The sequence below is a fragment of the Carassius carassius genome, chromosome 6 (assembly GCF_963082965.1).
Source record: "Carassius carassius chromosome 6, fCarCar2.1, whole genome shotgun sequence".
Taxonomy (NCBI): Eukaryota; Metazoa; Chordata; class Actinopteri; order Cypriniformes; family Cyprinidae; genus Carassius; species Carassius carassius.
Genome location: NC_081760.1, coordinates 36,856,116 through 36,878,097, shown reverse-complemented (window position 1 = coordinate 36,878,097; position 21,982 = coordinate 36,856,116). Strand labels below are relative to the sequence as shown.

Below are 21,982 nucleotides of genomic sequence, written 5' to 3'. Positions count from 1 at the left end.
TGCTTATAGGTGTGAACGAATGATAACTTGAAAACGTAACAGATTTATTAATGTATTTTTAACATATTCTAGAGAAAGATTTGAAATTTTTTTTATTCAGATCACAGCTGGGAAATTGAGTGCAACAACATCAGACAACAACAGACACTTGAGTGTATGTCTGTCCAAGATCTTTTGAAGATAAACGCTCAAGCAGCACAATATTTGCAGTAATAATAATAATAAAAAAAAAAAGTTCTGTTAAAATGTGCTGATGGTTTGCAGATGACTTGACTGGCATTAAATAGAATACACTGCACTTTAATCTCACCCCATTCTTACAAACTTGTTCTTTCTTTGCAATTCTCAATTATTATTTGCAAAATAGTCACTGTAATTTATCCTGTCACTGTAAAATATGAAATTTACAAGTACCACCATGATGCTTAACCCGATTAAAAAAAAAGAATCTTTCCTATTTCATTTTTGTTTTGAGTTGATAGATTTTAAGATTCACTAATATTTTTTTTTAAATGGCATGAAAGACATCAGCTCTTAGTGTAGACTTTTCTCTTTACTGAAGTAAAATATGAAAACCAAAATAACCAAAAGTGAAATCACACTGACATGATTAATTTGTTTTAGTCACCAAAAAGAGAAGAAAAACACCATTCTTTAACAATAATACATTAAAATGGCCTTTCTAAAACTAAAAACAACCATAAACATTTATAGGGCAAAGCTCACAATTCAAAACGAATCTCAAGAGGAGAGATATAAAATTACAAATTGTCCCTGTTGGAGTTTGTGTGACTCTCACACTTTGATTCGATGAACCCGTTTCCATTTGTTCTTGTGGCTTTGGTTCAGTCTGTGCTGGTTTAGCAGTAGTCTTGCTGGAGGTGGATGTGAGATCCGAACCCTTCAGACCCCAAACCCACAGATAAACCACTTCAGACCTGAACTGACGATCAAATCAAAATACTTCATAGTTCACATGAACACAAACCTGGGTCTTCATTTGCCCTCCCAGGCATCTTCACGCTGCTTAGCAGCCAAACACTTTTGTTCTGATGAGAAAACAGATCAAATAAATCCCTGTTTTTATACCTGTCTATCAAAATACAAAGCTGTGATTAGTTATGTCACCTTTTGCCTTCCGTAGTTTGTTCCTCTCGGCCTCTCGCTCTTCTTTGGTCTGGTTACTCTTCACACCCAGAGCCCCGATCACCAGGCGGCGAGCCAGAGCTGCACTCGTCTGAGGACGCTCTTTAGCTGGTAGCAGATAATCTACACAGAGACAAGGTTTAGAGGAGGTAAAATATTAAACAAGTCTGAATTTATTAATTAATCTGTGATGAATGCTCAAAATGGTCTTATATTGAATAAAACATGGGTGAATAAGAAAGACCAGGAGTACCGGAGCAGCTGCGCGCTTTGGCTTTAGTTGCGTTTGATGATTTGGAGAGAGGCCTGATCTTCATCATAGGGTTCTTCATCCTCAGAGCATCACGAGCTACACAAACACACTTGGTAAATACAAGAAAAGGGCAAGGTTTCTCACTTTTGGTGGCTCATCGATATTTTGAATGTGTGATGCTAACAATGTTTTCGGAGAATAAGCTGGATAGGTTTTGAACAAACACAATAGCTAGCAATCAATTAACAACCAAAAAAATAGATGGTTTCTGGATCTAAATTTGGCAAGGACACCTAATACAGCTCTTCTCAGCAGGACATTTCTAATCTTCAAACTCTTTGGGTTCTTTTTCACAATGCTTCTGCAGACAATTTCAGTTCCTCAAGCACGTCACTGAAGTTAAAACCATCATGCCATTTTCCTCCAGGTCAACCAGCTATTGATTCCCGAGATCTTATAGGCATCATATAGCCATTCACAACATCTGGAAGACGCACTAACCTGCGAAGGGACTGGAGAACAAACCGAGGACATGCATGTCATCAATCCACTTGATGTCAAACCCTTTCTGCCTGAAAACACACACAAATATTTCAATAATTTAATTACACATTGGCATTTTTATTGTTCTCAGATGTCAATTAATGGTTACATGCAAGTTAAACAGATATATTTTTAAATCTTTTTTAGCATTTTTTGGGGCAAATTGCAAAAAACTAACAATACCAGTTACAATACAAATATTTATGCTGTAAATTCTTGTAAAAAAAAAAAAAAAAAAAAAGGAATATTATGTGGACTATTTGAGCCGTAAGCAATGTTTGAAAGATAAAAGACATTAATGATGGATTTGTTTCTTACAAACAGCTTTTTTCTATTGCTACACAAGTGATGTAATTATACATTTCTCTAAATCTGTTCCACATCCACAACTTGGAGATTAAATTTTCATCAGATTTTCATTTTTGGGTAAACTATCCCTTTAATTTAATCACAGCCTTTGATTTGACAATGCATGTCACTATTTCAGTTTTAGTTTGTTTAATTCCACAGCCCCATTTCTTTATTTTCATGTTGGTTTGATGTAATCAGTTATTATCTTTTCATCAAACCCTGATTGCGATTAATGATCAGAGCTTCACACACTGGAACAAGCTGAAGGATCTGATCAAGTCCTCCGTCTTGAACTCAGGCGGGAAATCGTAAATCTCGACGATGTGTGACAGCTCATCATCCCGAAGCTCCACCTCCTCTTCCTCCTCTGGCGTCCAGTCATAGTGGTCGAAGCGCGCCTCCTGTGAAGACGGCTTCTTGCGGCCCTCCGTCAGAGACATCTGAAACGGGAAAAAGAGTCAAACATGGGCACAAACCCCGGCTAAAGCATCTCAGTTTATTATGTCATCACGAAAGGGACAGCTCACACAAAAATGAGAGAAGGGACTGAATCATCTTTGTGACTCTTACCTCCTCCATTAATTGTGGGTCAAGACAGTCACCGTCATCATTAAACAAAGAATCCCAGTTCTCCCCTTCCTCCCCCTCCTCTTCCTCTTCTGGCACCCCATCATGTTCTAGTGCACTCCCCGTGTCCTCTGGTGTGTTCATAGTTCTGGATACACTGTGCGTATCCTCCTCTTTTTCTGTGTGCATGTTCAGGTTTTCTTTATCTCCATCCTCTTCCTGTTTGACCTCTCTGTTTGGAGCGTCTGTCACTTTGGCTTTATCTTTCTTGTTCTTGCGGGCCTTGTCGGTGTACCGGGGCCTGGGTTTGGATTTCTTGTCACCATCTGTCTGAGGCTTCTCCGATTTCTCGGCCTGACGTTTCTTGGGCACGTCGTTTTCCATGGGCTTTTTCGTTTGGGCCGGAGCAGCCGCTTTGGGCCCCTTGTCTGTCTGAGCTGCTTCAGTCTCCATAGAAATCTGTGTAAAGAAAGTGTGTCGGTGAGTGTAATGAGGACGAATGCTTTTTTTAGAATAACATACGACCACACTGTTAGAAGTGTACATAGAAATGGAAATGGCCTGCATTTATGTAATATAATTTGCCCTTTCATTTCCAGTGCGTTACATAGATAGGGCAGTGTACATGTTGTAATTTTACAACATCCTTTGAGACTCTTTGTTTAAATCCGTCGTTTTCGCTATTTAAAACTGATATTTCTGGACGAAGTTGGATCAGCAATGCAAAATAATTTTCATTTAAAAGATGATAAATGACCAATCAAATCAAACCACAACAGTGTAGCCATACTACTGTTTGAAATACATTCTCTGTTTTAAAAATAGTAAGCTTTCATAACAAAAACACAAAATTACTGATCGTGACACCATTTAAAAAAAAACGAAATATCTCTTCAAAACAACTCAACAAACATTAAATCATTCCAGGATAGTATGTTACGATGTAAAAAATCAACACTTGTACAGGAAATTATTCGCAGTTGTCTTCTACTTACGTCTCAATATTTTTCAGTTCGCCGAAACGTTGAAACCATAACCGGATGTTTGGAGATGTAGAGGTGGCGTGACGTCACGGTCGGAAAGTCTATCACGGGAATTGTAGTTTAATAGTGTAGTTTAGATGCGAAGCTGACATCTATCCAAAGTATCCATAGTAAACATTTTATTATTTTAATGCATTCAACTGAGAAAATATTATCTTAATCATTGAACTCCATGTCAAATGTAATGCCTTAGCAGTACATGTGATAACTTTTTCAGTAACACATCCTACACTATTATTATCCACAGGAAATATTAAAATTATTTATAAACAACACATGCAAACCTGAATATTTTAGTATTATTGTAGTAAATTAAATTCATTTTAAGTTTGAGTTTGAGTTGTTAGGTACATAAGACATTTGCATGCTGAACCGCGCGTCGTTAACGCCCTCTTTTCTCTTGCGGGCCTGTGATTGGGCGGACCTTCAGAGTATTTAAAATACTCGACAATGATTGGATAGTCCCTTACACATGCGCTTATGTAAAGCGGCTGCAGTGAAATTGCGCAAGGAGTGAATACACACTGTATAAAACAGAAATCACACATAATTTCCCAAGCTTTTGAGTCAAGCCAGATACTGGAAATTCTGAGAGCGTGAGTATCCACTATAATCCAGTCCAGTCGGCACGACAGGAGGATATGACACATTATGTTTTACTTCTAAAGCTAAAATATTAGTTCTCTGTTGAGGTGATGATGGCTTGCAAATGCACGAACAATTCTGTCCTGTCATTTCTCTTTGGTTTGCTTACTTCAGCTCTGAAAGTCTATTTCGGTTGTTTTCTTTAATTCAAAACAACATATGTGTTCAGTTGTGCATCTTCGCCATACTTTCTTTTCTTCCAGTTTAATTAAAATGTAATTTCATGATCTTAATTATGTTTCATATCCATATGCTGTATAAGCAATACCACAAGTGCTTTTCACGTGCACCTATTGCATAAATCATAAGTATGAAAACTGCTCTCTGTGATGATGAACACTGTTTGATTGACAGGAGGAGATGAGGATGTGGTGGGCATGTCTTCTCGGTTTGGCTCTCTCAAGTACAATCCATGTTCTCCATCACCACAGATTCGGTTCTGCCTCCAGATGCTCTACATGTTGATGCTTTGTGGAGAGATATTCACAGTCAACACAAACAGCTGCTGTGCTGGTAAGACCTCCACACTATCATTATCTGTGAATTACACGATCAACGTCCATAATAAACATGCATGATTGTGGACATTTAACTAAGAATGGGAAAACATGCACTTCTTCATCTTTTAGGATTTGAAACATGTTAGAATTCTAACGTGAACATTTCTGACATATGAGTAATGTGTTTTTGTCACATATGTGCTAAACTCTTTTATAAATAAAAACATACTTCTAGTACAATAGTGCAAAATGCAATTCTGGTATTTCTGGTCAGATGTATTTATGGTCAGTGCATTTTCTCAATGACAAAAACCTAGTTTTGGACCCAGTTTTGCATATTCGTGAATATGCATCTTTAATGACTCTGGAGTCTCAGAAACTGCAGAGAGAGAGAGATATTTGGGATATAGAGTATTTAGAATATTGAGTGTTGTATTTATGAAATGAGGGGAAAAAAGGCAATGAATGTTGAAACAATTTTCACTCAGAAATTGTTAGTAAAGTTCACAAATAATGACAAATAAACAGCAAGTAAACTTTGCACTAAATGTGAAATATTGAAGTAGATATACTGAATTGATCTTTTCTTGTTACGTAATGGCTTGACGTACTCCAGTCATAATCTTTTTTTCTTTTTACAACTTCGTAAAAAAAAAAAAAAAAAAAATTATATATATATATATATATATATATTTACATTGTATTTAACAAAAAATAGGCTAGAAATGTGCCCTTGTAGTTACTTGTTTTCCACTTTTTTAACACTTTACATGACTACATCTATGCCAAAAAGATTATGTATATTATCATTCCTCATTTTTAGTCGTCGTCTTCTTTTATGAAAATAATCATTTGAGTTGAAATGTGTAGTTTTATTGCAATGAAAGTCTTAATAAAATCTTAATTTACTCTAATTCATAGTTGATATTAAATTTAATGTAAACAATATTGTATTTTTTATAAATATTACATTAATATCTTGCATAACAATATTCTTAACAATGATCTTTTGAATTTGTTGTGAAAAATGTTAATTAAATTCATAAAAAACTATAAAAAATACTTTATTTTAACAATATATATATATATTTATTTATTTATTTATTTATATATATATATATATATATATATATATATTATTGATATCTAAACAATACCATGATTTACCTAAAAGCTTTTCTTTTAAGTCAAGTGGAAAATGCCTAAATAATAAAACCCTTTAAATAAAATGTGGATTAAATAAAGAAAGGCAGAACTCGTTCGGTTGGCCATCATTGTTCATTTATTTTGCTACACAACAGTAAAATCACTCTCAGTTTCTTTTATGCTTGATCTTTGCATAAACAGGGGCCGAAGGTTCTCCGTGAGAAATGGAGGCTCATGATGAAGGACCATGAGAGGAAGCTCTGGCTCTTGAGGACTCGTTTCTGCTCTGACGCGGCGTTATGAGTACAAAGCATGAACGATTAGCACACTATGAAATAAAACACAACACAATAAAGACATAAATCGTACCCGTGGAATAAGATGGCAGTATCTAAGGAATGTATAAAATATCTGGGGTCAGATGTCAGTCCTTGACATCTCTGTAGTCTAAAATCTGACTTCTGTTTAATAGTTAGAGTAAAAGTGCTGATGAGCAGAAGTATGATAAATCATGAAGATGGAAGACTGTTGAGTGCCGTTCGGCAGCTACATCACAGGCGTTTGTGAGTGAGATTGCATATTACAGTGACAGAAGCTCATGTGCACTTTACCCAGAATGCTACAGCGAGTGACTGGAGGATGTGCAACATCTGCGAGAGTATGGCGGTAATGACTGAGGTAATGACGTGCTGCTGATCCAACAGCGGATGTGTCTCGTGGAGGCAGTGCATGTCAGGTGTGTTTGTGTTTGGCAAAGCTGAGCGGTCGCTCAGGCGTGAGTGTGTGTGTGTGTGTGTGTGAATCATCGTCCACTGCTGCTGGTTGTGCTGCTTCCTGAGCTCGAAGCGCTGGAGCCGCGATCCTCGTACACACTGATCTCAATCTAACACACGTCGGGGGTTAAGGGAGCAACATCACAGCATCACACAACCTTACTTGCACTAGCTAAAGAAAGAACTTTACACATACATGCTTTTAATACTTGCCATGATTATGATTAAACTGAATGTCAAATTTAGTGTTATTTTAATATCGTTGATATTATAGTTTTTGTTAATATTTTGAATTCTATTTTATTTTTACAATTTCTCTTTTCATTTAAAATTTATATAAAGTTTTAGAAATGTTGTTGTGTGTTTCTGGTATTGTTATTAGTTTCTAAATATTATATATATATATATATATTAAGGATACGACTCTCATGCCTCTCTCTATGGGGTCTGTGATGAGGAGACCTCGAGGAGCGTAGACCTTCTCATTCTGCTCCTGAATGTAGCGCGAGATCTTCTTCAGCACCTGCACGCACACACATGTATACTTTTGACTAGCAGCACCATTTCTATTCACCATAGTTTGCCAAACCAACACATAAAGTGACCCATAGTATGTTTTATTTTTACCTGCCATTTTCAGGGTGGGTTTATCTGAATCTGATAACTTACCTTCTCGTAGCGTGTCTCGATGCACAGGAATATGAGGTAAACTGTGAGGCAGGCCAGACATCCCTCGAGGTAGGACTGGCCTCCGATCTTCTCTGCCTCTGCATAGTAATTATTCAGCGTCTTCACCGTGTCCTCAAACAGTGTCCTCTCAATCTGGCCAATCAGATGCAAGGAAAAGATGAGTCAGCCAGTCAGAGAACACCAGGGAGTTCACACAAGGACATCATATGGCAGAAACTCCTGGGTTTGAATTGAAAACTGACTGACATTGTAAAGACATTAGTCTCAGGCCAGATACACACATGATAAAACTTGATTGCGTCTAAATGTGAGAATGACACAGAAATCTCTATGTTAAATTCCCTTTGGCTGTCATTTCCTCAGAGGCCCTTTACTGGCTGTCTGTAACATGATCTTACACCTTTAAACAGCTCTTTTAGCAGCTCTATTAGCAGCTCATTATGTGTGTGTTGTGTGGAGTTGCGCTCTCAGCAGTGCTTTTGCTGAAGAGCAGAGTTTCTCTGAGTGAAGAGCCTTTTTCTCTTTCCTGTCCTTTTTACTTGCATTGCATCTCTTTTGTTCTCCCACACACACACACACACACACACACACACACTTACCCTGCTGTCTAACTCAGAGGGGAACTTGGTCTGGAACTTGCAGACAGTGCCATCTGTGTAGTCTCTCTGAATGAAGACCTTATTGGCCAGAGATGCACTGTGTCTCAACTCCTGAAGGTTATGGAACTACAACAGAGGACGGGAGAGGGTTACAGCACGCTTCATTCTGATCTAATCATACATTCAGTTTCCTTGGGCTGTTAGAAGCTAAACAATGCATGAAAATGGCTTGACAAGTGAAACCAGAAGTTTGAGCTGGAAATTAGCCATTCAGTTAGATCACAGTTAAGATCCTACTTGCTAGTCAGTGACAGGTGGTATTAGACATTTCTGCAGTGTAGTGCAATGACATCATTTGGTCATCACTGCATTACTTTGAGCTCAAAGAGTAAAGCAATGATGTCATCATCATTAGCTCATACAATTATGTAGTGCCATTACCTCACAGATTGATGCAGTGATGTCATTAATTCTTAGATTGGTGCAGTGAAGTCATTATCTCATTGATTGATGCAGTAATGTCATTATTTCATAGATTGATGCAGTGAAGTCATAATCTCATAGACTGATGCAGTCATGTTGATGTTGATTTTGTCATTAGGCTTGTTTGGGATGAGCAAAATCTGCGCATTACCGATCACTAGTGATCACCTCGAGATGCATGCCGGTTAGAAAAGTGTCCGAGTTACGTCCACCTTGCTCTGATGTCATGCTGACTTGTGCCAAAAAACTCTCACGACTGCGAGGTGGCTTTGTCGGATTGAGCAGTCGAGCGCAGTTGCTCTCCACCGACTGCGCTGATCAAAAGCATGATGGGAAACAACTAACTGACAACACAGCTTCATGCTCATTGGCTGAGAATGTCAACTGATACATTTTCTCTTTATTCTAAGAATTAGATTACCCATTTATTTATATTTACATGCGAACTAGACAAAAACAAAACACGCCTAGTGAATTTAAGAATTAGGACATGCGTTTATTTAATTTAATTTTTCTCTTAATTAGAATTCTTCCTTGTTGTAATTTTCACTTTATTCTATTGTATGTTTGTGTGAATTAATAAATCGACCCATTAAAAATATACATGCACACATACGTATCTAAATGGACTGTTTAGCCATTATGCCTCATCTTTGTGTGGTTTCATCTGAGAAGTGTCAGGGTCCGGCTTAAAACAAGGTAAGAAATTCTGAAGAATGTTTGGTACAAAACAGCTTTGACTTGCATAGTATGGAAAAATGGTGGCAGAAACCTGTTTGTTTGCAAACATTCTTCTAAATGTCCTCCTTTGTGTTCAGCAGAACAAAGGAATGGATGCACATGATGACAAAACAGTGGTATTTTGATTACATCCACTTCGTCTGCGATAAAAAATGCAAACGCGATCTCATCCATTGCTAACATTTCTGGGCGACAAAACAGCGAGATTCAGGATGTCCAACTTCAAAGGTCTTTTTTGACCCTTCCCCTTGCTGCAGCCGCCTACTCTCGCCTACATTTCAGGCGAGGCAAGGCGCATCTCAAACAAGCCTATTATCTCATTGTTTGATGCCGTGAAGTCATTATCTCATTGTTTGATGCAGTGAAGTCATTATCTCATTGATTGGTGCAGTGAAGTCATTTTCTCATAGATTGATGCAGTGAAGTCATTATCTCATAGATTGATGCAGCGATGCCATTAACTCAGAGTACTGCAGTTGTTGTCATTATCACAAAGACTGATGCAGTGATGCTGTCATTATCTCATAGATTGATGCAGTGATGTTATCATTATCTTATAGATTGATGCAGTGAAGTCATTATCTCATAGAGTGATGCAGTGAAGTCGTTATCTCATAGATTGATGCAGTTATGTTGTCCTTCTCTCATAGATTGATGCAGTGAAGTCATTATCTCATAGATTGATGCAGTGAAGTCATTATCTCATAGATTGATGCAGTGATGCCATTATCTCAGAGTACTGCAGTTGTTGTCATTATCTCAAAGACTGACGCAGTGATGCTGTCATTATCTCATAGATTAATGCAGTGAAGTCATTATCTCATAGAGTGATGCAGTGAAGTCATTATCTCATAGAGTGATGCAGTGAAGTCATTATCCCATAGATTGATGCAGTTATGTTGTCATCTCAGATTGATGCAGTGATGTCATTATCTCAGATTGATGCAGTGATGTTGTCATTATCTCATAGATTGATGCAGTGATGTCATTATTAGCTCAGGGTGATGTCATCATCATTAGTTCAGAGTAGTGCAGTGATGTCATAATTAGCTCATCACTGCATTCCTCCAAGTAAATTATCACACTGCATTTTTTGAGCTAACGATCACGAAACCTCTGAGTAATGCAGTGATGTCATAATTTAATTATATATTAATCCTGCGATGACCTTAGAATTTAATCCACACATTACTGTCCATGTGTATGCACACATACACACACACACAAACAAACATCAGGTTGACTGGCCATCTGTCACTGCCAATACACACACTAAAATCAGCCTGAGTCATGAGTCCTTTCATCCCCCACTCCTTCCCTGTGTTCTCACCTCTTTATTTTGCAGTACCTGTCATGTTCACACACTGAAAGACTGCAACAAGAAAGCACATTCCATAATGAACTACTTATTAAAAAACTCAGCTCTGTTTTAGCAGCAGGTCCTGCCAGTGCATGGCTCCCTCTGATATAGTAACAGGCTGAGACATGACATCACATGCAGTCTCGACTTATGGTTCTTCAATGCTCTGGATATGATCAGTCGCTGACACTGAACATTTGCACAGATCTCAAGAATTCTCGCACAGCACGTTTAAAAGGCATATGCAATGTCAAATGAATGCAAAACATAGCTTCTTCCTGGTAAACTCCCCAAAATATAAACAGGATCTTGAACTAAACGATGTTGGGAAAATATCTAATTAAAGATTGGTACTTCAGTATAAACAATTGTATGCAATTACTAACACATTCATGAAAATCTACATGCAAAAGCAAAAAAATACATGGACCAAGGACAATGTACTAGCAAAATTTTGTTAGGTACTTTTGTTTTTGCGACTTGTCGCATACTAGCACCATGTTTTTTTTAAGTACTTCAAAGTTCTATGTAAACACCATGGTACAATACCGTCTGATACCACAATAGTACTAAGTTACCGCCACTTTTGTACGGGAAAACCGAGATTTATTACGACAAACGTTCTGGTCTGTTGTTACTAAACGCTTCATTAATTATGCATGCAAGCAGCATTTGGTCTCGGTCTCAGAAAGATGAGAGACACTGCTACCGACTCCCGCGAGCACAACCGATCGATCGCGAGGAGACGATCATTTAACACACACTCACCGCTGATACCAAATATATCAAAACACAATCTAATCACACGGTGTAGCCTGTGTAGAATTGTTATTGACTGTCACCCCGAGAATTACGTTTGTTTTCCTCAAGCACGAGATTAACCACAGATCTCGCGCTCGAACCACAATCGCGCGCGCGTTCAAGGTTACTCGGCGGGACACACAGTTGATTCTCAAATAAGCCTCAGTATAACTTCTGAAATCACATTTTAATGCCAACCACAAGAAATCACAACAGGAAATAAGATATCGCCACTTAAAACACTTTTCAAAAGGGATATGAAAAAAAAGACAGAAAATAAAGACGCTTACAGATTCGTGACAGTACGGGAGTTTAGTTCGCTCCGTCGCTGTCCGCGGTGCTGAACTCATTCCTGATCCGGCCACCGACGAAAGAGACGCACAAGCACTCTCTCTGCTGTAGCTAAAAGAGCTTATCGAGCCGCGGACAGTCGCTTTTATCCTCTTTGATGTCCAGCTGCGCGCTTCACTACGTCACACTCGCGCCAGACCCTTCCGACTCCACACAAGCCTTTGTCATCTTCATGAACACGGAGCTTAAAGAACACTTTCTCTTATGGATCTATCCAATCAGCTGCTCTAAGCAACATCATTTCAGTCAATCATGACACTATGCCAGCTATAAACAGCTAGAGAGGACCTGAGAGCAGAAGTGAAGAGCCTTTTTCTCTCTCTTATAATATTAATCATCATTACAACACTTTAAATAATCTCGTTTCTCCCTTTTATTTGATAGCAGCATTAATGATCAGTGTCAACTAGTGAACAATATACGTAAATCTCCACCTGATCGTATCCTTAAAAGTTGTAGTATCAGTATAGTCAATTCAGTCCAGATAAATAACATTTGACCGAATGTTAGATTACAACATTACGACAGTATCTATCCATCCATCCATCCATCCATCCATCCATCCATCCATCCATCCATCCATCCATCCATCCATCCATCCATCTATCTATCTATCTATCTATCTATCTATCTATCTATCTATCTATCTATCCATCTATCTATCTATCCGTCTATCTATCTATCTCTATATGTCAAGCATAGTTATAATGTGTAGTAAGATAGTGGGGATCGAATTAAGGACTATTACACAAATTTATGAGCATAGGACCACCAGGAAGGGCCAGTTAGTCCTTTCCGATGTCACTCATCCATTGTGTGTTGATCTTCAACTACTTCCTTCAGGACGGAGATTTAAACTCCCCTTGTGTAAATCAAATAGATATAGAAATTCATTTATACCTGCTGCAATTAGGTTTTTAAATGATTTATTGTAAGTTGTGTGTTGTGTTGTTATATGTATGTGTATACTGCTGTCTACACAAAGAATAGCCCTTGAGGACAATAAAGTTTAATCAATCAATCAATCTTTTCATCTATCTATCTATCTATCTATCTATCTATCTATCTATCTATCTATCTATCTAAGTCATGCTCGGTGGTCTGCGCTTCACTTGTGGCTGTTTAGTTCACTCTCTGTATGATATTTACTTTATTGTATTCTGTGCATTATGGGTTGAGCAGTAGTCATAAACGATTGTTTTTAAAAACGAAGCGTGAAAGGGCTGTTCTCGTTCGCCTGTAACGTCATGTACCGATCCGTGATCTCCATCCCACATTTAAACGATCAAAACTACGCCGAGATTCAGACCGTGTGTTCTATCTATCACACACAGGTCGTGTCACCCAAACATGAGGAATAAAGGGCTGTTTCTCACCTCTGTGGCCATGTTGCCATGCGAGAGCGAGAGGCTTGTCCCGGGTGCTGAAACCGTTTAGTGAAACAGGTTCACGGGAATAATCGTTTGCGCCTGGGGATGAACGGAGGGGGCGGAGCCGGAAACAATCACACAATGTGATGACGCGCGGAGGGAGGAGCAACTGCAGCTCTCAAGAATTTCCAACAGCCAGAAATTAACGTTACAATATTTACAATTAATATATTAATTTGTCAGCTGACGAAAACCCCCACACAGCTAAAACCCAGCCTACGCTTTTTTTACCTCAAGCTTAGGCTGGTTTTATCGTTTTTTTTTTTTTTTTGAAAGTTCACGAAGAGAAGTCGCGTTCGCCTGGGGAGGGAACCATAGCAACAGTACGTCAGAACGCTTTTAAACAGTATAAAACGGTCGGGGGGACGACAAAACCGTCATTATAACCTTTAGTATAAACATGCGTCACATTTATAACTTCAGAAACGTAATGTTTCGTTTAAAATGTCTTTAAGGTAAGGAGCAGTTAGCTAAATGCGCGAGGCGCCAAAACACAAACGGGGCGCGAAAATTCCTCACAGAAATTCGACACAGCTTTATTGAAATTCAGACTGTTTATTAATGTAACAGAAGATGTAACCAAGCAAACAGACGATTTTATACTATGGATAACTTCCCCCAATATATCTGGATTGATGTTTAAATAACAGCAGTACGACATACATCGCTCTATAACCGTAAAAACACTGGTTTTACATTCAACCTGGGCTTAAAGACGAATAAAATGACAGGAACATAGCTCATTCTTTCATTAATGTGAGCAGGAGAACTCTTGTGCGGATATGATGATTATTTAATATAAATGCTTTCTGAGGACGTTCCAACAACAAACACATCAATATATAAATTAAAGCTTTTCGGAGACAGAATTACACAAATAAATTATGGGTTCAAGCAGATAAGCAGCTAGCAAAAGGTTGAATTGTAACTGATTAGTCTAAATGTTTAATGAGAGAATTAAACAGATTCATTTTCTTAAGTTATTGATACCAACTAATCAGATTTTACAGTATGTGGAACAATATAGAGAAGCCATCTAAAATGCTCAGATCGATTGGTTTTGGCATCTAATGCAATAAATAACTAACATAATTTTCATGGTCTTGTTCTCCTCTATAGGATGATTATAATAACAGATAAACAGGGCCTGTGATATTCAAATGAAATCCCACCAAGGGCTCATTCTGGAAAGTGAAGCCATAATAAGAGTCGATGAAAGTACAATATTTGATTTCGCAGCATAGTGACTTCTAAGTAAACCAATCAATCTTGGTGTGAGGCTTTGATAAATATTAGCGGTGGAAGTGGAAAGCAGCATATTCCAAGGAAAAAGTCACCATTAAAGGAGCCCAGGTAGGGGTCACAAGATTTCGACAGGCAAACAACTCTTGAGGAACCTCAGGAAGAGAGTTGAGGCAACAGAAGCGGCAGGATTTTGGTCCTCCATGTGAAATGCTCCGCAGGGGAAGAATGAATCCTCAAGAATCGCTGAAGCCTCTTTTACAGGATTGCAATGGTGGAACATTATTTAATTACTTGGTGCTGAGGAAAGTATTACACATAGAACAAACAAACACAGTCTCTCTTTGGGCCTCAGGAGCTGAGGAATCAGAGAAAGAAAAATAACATTGTGTAAAACCATCTTCAATAAAACAATTAAAAAAAAACTTGTAAAAGATTCACATGCTCTTCTCATACCTGTGGCTCCCATACTGGATCTCAACACTTTATACGAGCAACAGCGGGAACAAAAACTGACACCACAGTTACTGCAGTTTCTCTGCAAAATTACAATGATCATGAGTGAAACAACATCATACAAGTTGAATAGCATGTTCAACAGGATGAAGCTCAGAAGTCATACCCTTTTCTTTAAAACAGAAAACGCTGAACTGCAATGGAAACAGTTGCCTGTGGAAGGACAAAAAGAAAATATGGTTTTAAAGATAACATAGATGGCAAAATGAATGAAGTATAGTTGAGATCCATAGTGACCGGTGGCGTTGGCAGGGACTCGCTTGCGAAGTTTCTCAGTGAGTTTGGACACTTTACTGCGGATGGGCTCGTTTCTGCCCAACAGGCCGTTATCAGACACGGTGTCAAACTCAGGAACACCAGAAGACACCTCCTCATCATCCTACCACAGATAAACATGGAAATAAATGAATTACTTTCATATTCAGATGACAAATGACAGGTCTGAAGCCGTTAGCTCTCAAGTTCAGCTTGACACCAAAAGATCTTTCACTTCACCCACTCCTGACAAAACCTGCACACAAAACCTCTAAAAACACATGATCATTTTACACACACACACACACACACACACACATATATATATTTATTTATATATAGGTCAATGACTTGATTTTTCCAAATAGATTCAAAAATGATTTTTTTTTATTTAATGGTCAGAAACGTCAAGGTAGTTTAACTGTATTTAAGTTATACAAAACATATTTCATATATCACATTAAACAGTATGACCCTAGAAAATGTATATTTATGATTACATGCTCGAATACACACCAAACTTTCATTGAAAGTGGTATTGCGTTAATCAAAAAATTAACTCGACTAAAACGTTTTACACCAGATTATCTTGTCACTGACCCATATACATAAATCAATGCACTCTCCTCATATGTGACCCTAGAGCACAGAACCTGTCTTAAGTCACTTGGGTATATTTGTAGCAATAGCCAAAAATACATTGTATGGGTCAAAATTATAGATTTTCCTTTATGCCAAAAAATCATTAGGATTTCAAGTAAAGATCATGTTCCATGAAAATATTTAGTGAATTTCCTACTGTATATATATCAAAACTTAATTTTTGATTAGTAATATGCATTGCTAAGAATTCAATTGGACAACTTTAAAAGGGTGTTGATGGTGCAGTGGATAAGTCACATGCCTTTGGTGTGAGAGACCTGGGTTTGAATCCACTGTGAGACACCAATGTGTCCCTGAGTAAGACACTTAACCCCTAATCGCTCCAGAGGCGTGCGACCTCTGACATATATAGCAATTGTAAGTCGCTTTGGATAAAAGCGTCAGCTAAATGTAAAAGTGTTTTTTTTTTGCACCCTCAGGTTCCAGATTTTCAAATAGTTGTATCTCGGCCAAATATTGTCCAATCCTAACAAACCATAAACCAATGGAAAGCGTATTTATTCAGCTTTCGGATGCTGTATAAATCTTAATTTTGTAAAATTGACCCTTATGACTGGTTCTGTGGTCCGGGGTCACGGGTGTGTGAAGGCTTTCTCTCTCTGTTAGTTGCGCTCTGTATGTAGAGGGCTTTGGGGTTAGAGATCAGATTCACTGAAGTCATTAGAAACAGATGAATCTCTGCGCCTGTAGTGACACATGTGACGACTTCGGTAAATCTGACCCATGTTTGTTGCTGCTGAGCTTTGTTTCCTGCAGTCATCCGATGACGGGTGAAAGGTCTCAGATTTCTGTGCTGTACAGCACTTAACACCATAAAAACACCACAAGCCCTCGAAATACAGGCTCTAGTAAAGGCAGGGCACATTTCAAATAAGTTAATCCAATTCAGACCCCAAACGGAACATATTCATAAATGTACTTCATAATTCTGAATACCCTTTTAAATGGACAGTAAAGTAGCCCATCTCATCTTGTTAGTAGACATTCCCAACCCTTTTCATTATAAGACCTCACACAGCAATAGTGTGACGATCAACCCTGACCTGAAGGAAGTTTCACCAAGTAACCGTTTCCTGTGACATCACTGTTAATAGAAGCCACCGAAATGAATAAAGGCATGAGGGGGTGTGGTTAGAACACCTAGAGATCATGACTGACAGGTGTATGTGTGGGCACCTTATGGGCTCTCCATCTCCTCAGAATCTTTGGTAGCAAATAAGATACAGGCCACACCTAGATTCAAAACACGGGCCGGACACTTTTACAACGGTCATGCCTCTTATAACAAGATACAATATCAAATACTATTAGGTCTGGATTTGATCTTGATCCATCGTGCGTCTCATCTGAGGTTATTTGTAGTTGATGAGAAAAATGAAATACATCTTATTTTAAATTCACACCTGAACACAGACAAGACATACAGGGGAATCTCACAAGCGTATTTCCAGGTCACATATCACCCAATAATCAAAAAATGAAATAAATGATATTCTGCTTAAAGACAATAGACTAGATTTAATTTCATCTAAATCATTATTTTTCCCCAGACATCTTTTGAGAGATGCACCCTGCTAAAAATCTAATAATCATACAACGGATTAGACAAAAATAAACCTGTGCAGATGCATTCAGAGAATTTACAATAATGCAAAAACATGCACACGCACATACACACAAAGCCAGGATGTTTCTTCACTCATCTGGAGTTACTGTGAATTTACTCAAATATTAAATGCTCTCGGTTACACTATTACTCACCACTAAAGCCAGAGGAGTTTCCTTGGAGAGCAGAGTAAAGGTCAAAAGGTCAGACATGTACACATACACACTAAACCACATTACTAAATCTACTTAGATAATGTGAAGGCTGATATCCACTCATAAACACACACACACTGTATCTGCACACTCAGCTGTGGTCTAACATTAATGCTATAAAACTCCACGCCTCTAGAGGGAGCTACTTACCGGCAGAATAAGCTGAGATTCCTTGAGCAGGCAAAGAGCAGAAATGGGAGAACATGTCAGAAAAAGAGACAGAGAGGGAGACAGACCGACAGACAGACAGATAGAGATTTTTCCTGACCTCAATTGCATCTTTAAACTCATCATCAGGCTCCGCCTCCTCTGCCTCTTCAATGTTGCCGGGAGACTGATCCTGAACAGGAAGCACATTCACAGAATAAGTCAATCTGGACTGGAAATAGAAATCTGGACAAAGTAGCGCAGACTGAAAACAATCTGTCAGCTGTCTAGATGTGTTTTATGGTTATAGCGAGAGTTTGTTTGTTATAATTCTCTCTCACCTCCACACTGGTTGGAGTGGGTGTGTTTTCTAGCAGGCTTGCCTGATCTGGGTCACATGGTTCAGTTTCCTGCACAGGCAGGACCCGACTCGGGTGAACACCCTCCTTCAGCTCCACAAGAACTAGAGGGAATGAGAGAAAGGACACTGTGTGAGAATGTCTGGCTAAGTGAATCTGAATGGAAATATATATATATTCACTAATCATTTTGATATTAGCATAAAGTCTGGCCACACTGAAGCAATAACCTTCTGACCAACATGTAAAGTGCCCAGTTCTGCATTTACGCGTCACCTGAGGCCGATGTCATGTCTTTACTGACCTCTGTAGAAGTTCCTGTTCCACAGAAAGAGGGCGCTGTTGAGCACAGACAGACTCAAACCCACAGGAACCAAATACAGCAAACAAACCGCCGTCAGAAGAGAACCGTAAAACCTGCACACAGAATAACACTCATTACCATCACCTTCACAATCCTTACAGTCAACTGATGTTTGTTGCTTTTATTAGGTGCTTTGCGTTACAAATTAACACAAAGATAACAGAAAATAGACCCAAACAACACTATGCAAATAATACATACATAACTATATGAGTAATACTACATTATATGCACAGTTTGTACTCTTTTCTCCCAAAACATTTCCATGACATTTTGAGACAACATTCATGACCTAATGTTCCATTAGTTTACAAGTATACACATAAAATAAGAATAAAAACCTAGGTTCAAATTTGTCACAGCATATTTGAACTAAAATTAATGACTTAATGTTCCTTATTTGCCTTGGTTTCACTACTGAATTCTATTATACAGAGATTTGTGATGACTTTTCCAAAACTTTTCCAGGCCCTGGCAGTTTTAAAACTGCATGACCTTTCCAGGTTTTTCATAACTGTATGAACCCTGTATATGTATAAATTATTGTTAAGGTTAGTATTCCTGCACTAAACATCATCTTTTACAAAACTGTACTATGGTAACCATAATTTCATTTTTAAAATTCACTGTCAAATTTCAGAAACTTCCCTGGCTAAATATTTTTGATTTTGTTCTTATTTTATCTGAAGAAATACATAAATAGAACTTTTTCATCTCATATGATTTTCATCCTATTATGAAATTATTTTGTGGACCGTGTTAGTTCATACCAAGTTCACTGACGTGACAATATCTGTACTGGACTATTTAGGCAGAAACTTTGATTAGCATGGTAAATTGTCCTCAAAAGAACATCCACATGTGCTTCTGTGTGACATTAGCGTGATACTCACATGGAGGACATGGCGTGGCTCTCCCAGTATAACACTTTATACACAGATTCTGCATACACACACGCCAGGGTCAGAAGGTCATCTATTCGTTTCAGCCTGTAACACACACACACACACACACACACACACACAAGGTCTTCATCTCTCAGTCTCAGCGCTCTTTCATCACTCAACCGTCACGGTCTCATCCACTCACATATCCTTGACCTCCAGCATGGCCTCCTGTTTGCTCATGTGGACCGTCTTCAGTTCTCGCCGCTGCACTGCAAAGTGCTGCTTCTTCTGAACCGCCACCTCACAACTCGTGCCCTGGCAACGGTTGCCAAGGTACCCCAGCGCAGCCGGAGTGGAGACAACCAGCAGCAGCAGAGCGACCCATGCACCTGAGGACGGTTTTAACACAGGAGATACTCGGTTAATGCATTACAGTGGCATGTGAAAGTTTGGGATTTGGGGGGTGAAAACTTTTGAACATGATGAAGATTTCCAAATTTTTCTTATTTTGTTGAAATAGAATTTTTTTCCATTTAGTTCTGCCCTTCGTAAGCAACAGAAGATACTTGTATGTTTCCCTGAACACAAAGTAAATACAATTTACTTTGATCTTCAAATTCCAATAGTTTTCACCCCCCAGCTCTTAATGCATCTTGTTTCCTTCTGGAGCATCAGTGAATGTTTGAACCTTTTTTAATAGTTGTGTTTGAGTGCCTCAATTGTCCTCAGTGTGAAAAGATGTATTTCAAAATCATACACTCACTGCTGGAAAGGGTTCAAATATGCAAAGGTGCTGGAAAACTGAAGAATGTGTAGGACCTTAAAGATTTTTCTGAAGAACAGTTTCAACCATCACAAAACAGAAAGGCAGTCGTGGATCATCAGGTAACAGCACACAGTTTTAAGAGCCAAGGGTTCCCAAACTATTGAATGGGGTGATTCTAATAATTTCAGCTATTTTTTTTTGTGTTGAGGACTAAATGTAAACATCTATTATGTACAATACCTTACTCAGACAGTACTCAATAAAAAATAACAGGCATTTAGTATGATCTCTCTTATTTTGTTAAAATTATTCACATTTTCACAGATTCTGCAAGGGGTGCCCAAACTTTCAAATGCCATTGTATAGTACATCTGCACAGAATATATGCACAGCACATGTCATTTATTCAAATCTCACCTTCACTCAGAGTGAGGAAGAGGATGTTGAGCAGAACGCAACTGAACAGGGAGCACAGTGGCATCCTCCACCTAAAAACACAATGAGCTGAATACAATAAGCATCAATAATTCAGAGACACGTTTAGTAACCAACAAAAGCCTTCTGGTGAGAGTCACACGATACAGGCAGAAGCCGTTCTGATTATTATGGGATGTCTCTCACCCGAGCAGGTAGCGCAGCACCTCCAGCGAGTCTGTAACGGGCTCCAGGAAGATGGCCATCCGCTTGAAGGAGACCACCATGTTAAGCAGGTCAAAGGTCAGCGCTCTGGGGCTGCCCAGGTCAGAGGTGCTGTCTGTGGAGGGCAGCTGTGTCAGTTCGGCCCGGTCACCACTCGCCTGTGAGGGGTCCTGAGGAGGGGGGGCTGCGCACTGCATGCTGGGAAATCAGAGACTGTGTTTATCTAATGTCTCTCATCTGTTACATCTGATGACTCGCAGTGTATTCAGATCTCTGATGATTTAATCACAATCAGTAAACAATGCCAAATCCAGCAGATCTGTATAACGAATATATTAAAAACACAATAGATGTGACAATCAATTCAGTGGAGGTTTAAGAGATTTTATAAACCATTTTTATAAACAGAACACATTCAGTTCTTAGTTAAACTAATATAAATAGAGAAACATAAAGCACTGCCATATAAACATCAACCAGAAGAAAACACTCAAACACAACGGACTCTCACATTACCTTTAAATCTTTAACAGCTTGTTCCGCCGCTACAGAGTCATTAAGGGGTCTTTAATGTGCATGAAGATCACTAGATTTTAGAATAATCTACTTAACACTGTATCTAGACGCTGCGTTATCGTTTATGTCTAGCGACTTCTGCTTCCGGGACCCACAGGCGGATGTGTGGATGTCAGAGCGCGATGATGATGATGATGATGATGATGATGATCGAGTGTCAGGAAGAGCAGAGGAGCGCCGATCACATCGATGTGACTAAACTTTTGTAATTTGTACAAACTGAACTTAAAACCCCCTTTTTTTCATAGGAAAAAGTAAACTCAGCAAAAATATTTTGATGCTGATTGCTGTAGTAGCTTAATTATAATTATTTGATTGTGTTTGC

General features: G+C 38.6%; 3 protein-coding genes across 13 annotated transcripts; all 3 read right to left on the bottom strand.

Annotated features, from left to right (window-relative positions):
- Positions 1 to 23: 23 nt before the first annotated feature.
- LOC132142825 (coiled-coil domain-containing protein R3HCC1L-like) lies at positions 24 to 3,951 on the bottom strand. 2 transcript variants are annotated; one of them, XM_059552991.1, is made up of 8 exons: positions 3,856 to 3,951; positions 2,864 to 3,319; positions 2,546 to 2,733; positions 1,901 to 1,971; positions 1,400 to 1,495; positions 1,129 to 1,269; positions 989 to 1,049; positions 24 to 901 (listed from the first exon to the last, which is right to left on the bottom strand). In XM_059552991.1, exons 2-7 carry the CDS (start codon positions 3,311 to 3,313, stop codon positions 997 to 999), a joined length of 999 nt encoding a protein of 332 aa, XP_059408974.1. In that variant the 5' UTR covers positions 3,314 to 3,319; positions 3,856 to 3,951; the 3' UTR covers positions 24 to 901; positions 989 to 996. The 2 variants fall into 2 exon arrangements, with proteins under 2 accessions (XP_059408974.1, XP_059408973.1); XM_059552990.1 differs by having other exon boundaries at positions 24 to 1,049.
- A 2,361-nt stretch (positions 3,952 to 6,312) lies between these two features.
- LOC132142814 (golgin subfamily A member 7B-like) lies at positions 6,313 to 13,518 on the bottom strand. Of its 2 annotated transcripts, none has more exons than XM_059552965.1 (5): positions 13,369 to 13,518; positions 8,257 to 8,382; positions 7,637 to 7,789; positions 7,389 to 7,490; positions 6,313 to 7,077 (listed from the first exon to the last, which is right to left on the bottom strand). In XM_059552965.1, the coding sequence occupies exons 1-5, from the start codon at positions 13,378 to 13,380 to the stop codon at positions 6,997 to 6,999; spliced, it is 474 nt and encodes a 157-aa protein (XP_059408948.1). In that variant the 5' UTR covers positions 13,381 to 13,518; the 3' UTR covers positions 6,313 to 6,996. The 2 variants fall into 2 exon arrangements, with proteins under 2 accessions (XP_059408948.1, XP_059408947.1); XM_059552964.1 differs by lacking the exon at positions 13,369 to 13,518 and adding an exon at positions 11,932 to 12,312.
- A 552-nt stretch (positions 13,519 to 14,070) lies between these two features.
- On the bottom strand, positions 14,071 to 21,772 carry zfyve27 (zinc finger, FYVE domain containing 27). 9 transcript variants are annotated; one of them, XM_059552956.1, is made up of 15 exons: positions 21,598 to 21,771; positions 21,064 to 21,400; positions 20,860 to 20,930; positions 19,879 to 20,065; positions 19,683 to 19,778; positions 18,730 to 18,842; positions 18,408 to 18,529; positions 18,188 to 18,259; positions 18,070 to 18,090; positions 17,860 to 17,880; positions 17,275 to 17,331; positions 15,418 to 15,559; positions 15,287 to 15,333; positions 15,121 to 15,202; positions 14,071 to 15,022 (listed from the first exon to the last, which is right to left on the bottom strand). In XM_059552956.1, the coding sequence occupies exons 2-15, from the start codon at positions 21,276 to 21,278 to the stop codon at positions 14,955 to 14,957; spliced, it is 1,314 nt and encodes a 437-aa protein (XP_059408939.1). In that variant the 5' UTR covers positions 21,279 to 21,400; positions 21,598 to 21,771; the 3' UTR covers positions 14,071 to 14,954. The 9 variants fall into 9 exon arrangements, with proteins under 9 accessions (XP_059408939.1, XP_059408938.1, XP_059408937.1 ...); XM_059552955.1 differs by having other exon boundaries at positions 21,064 to 21,354; XM_059552954.1 differs by having other exon boundaries at positions 21,064 to 21,279; positions 21,598 to 21,770.
- Positions 21,773 to 21,982: the final 210 nt, after the last annotated feature.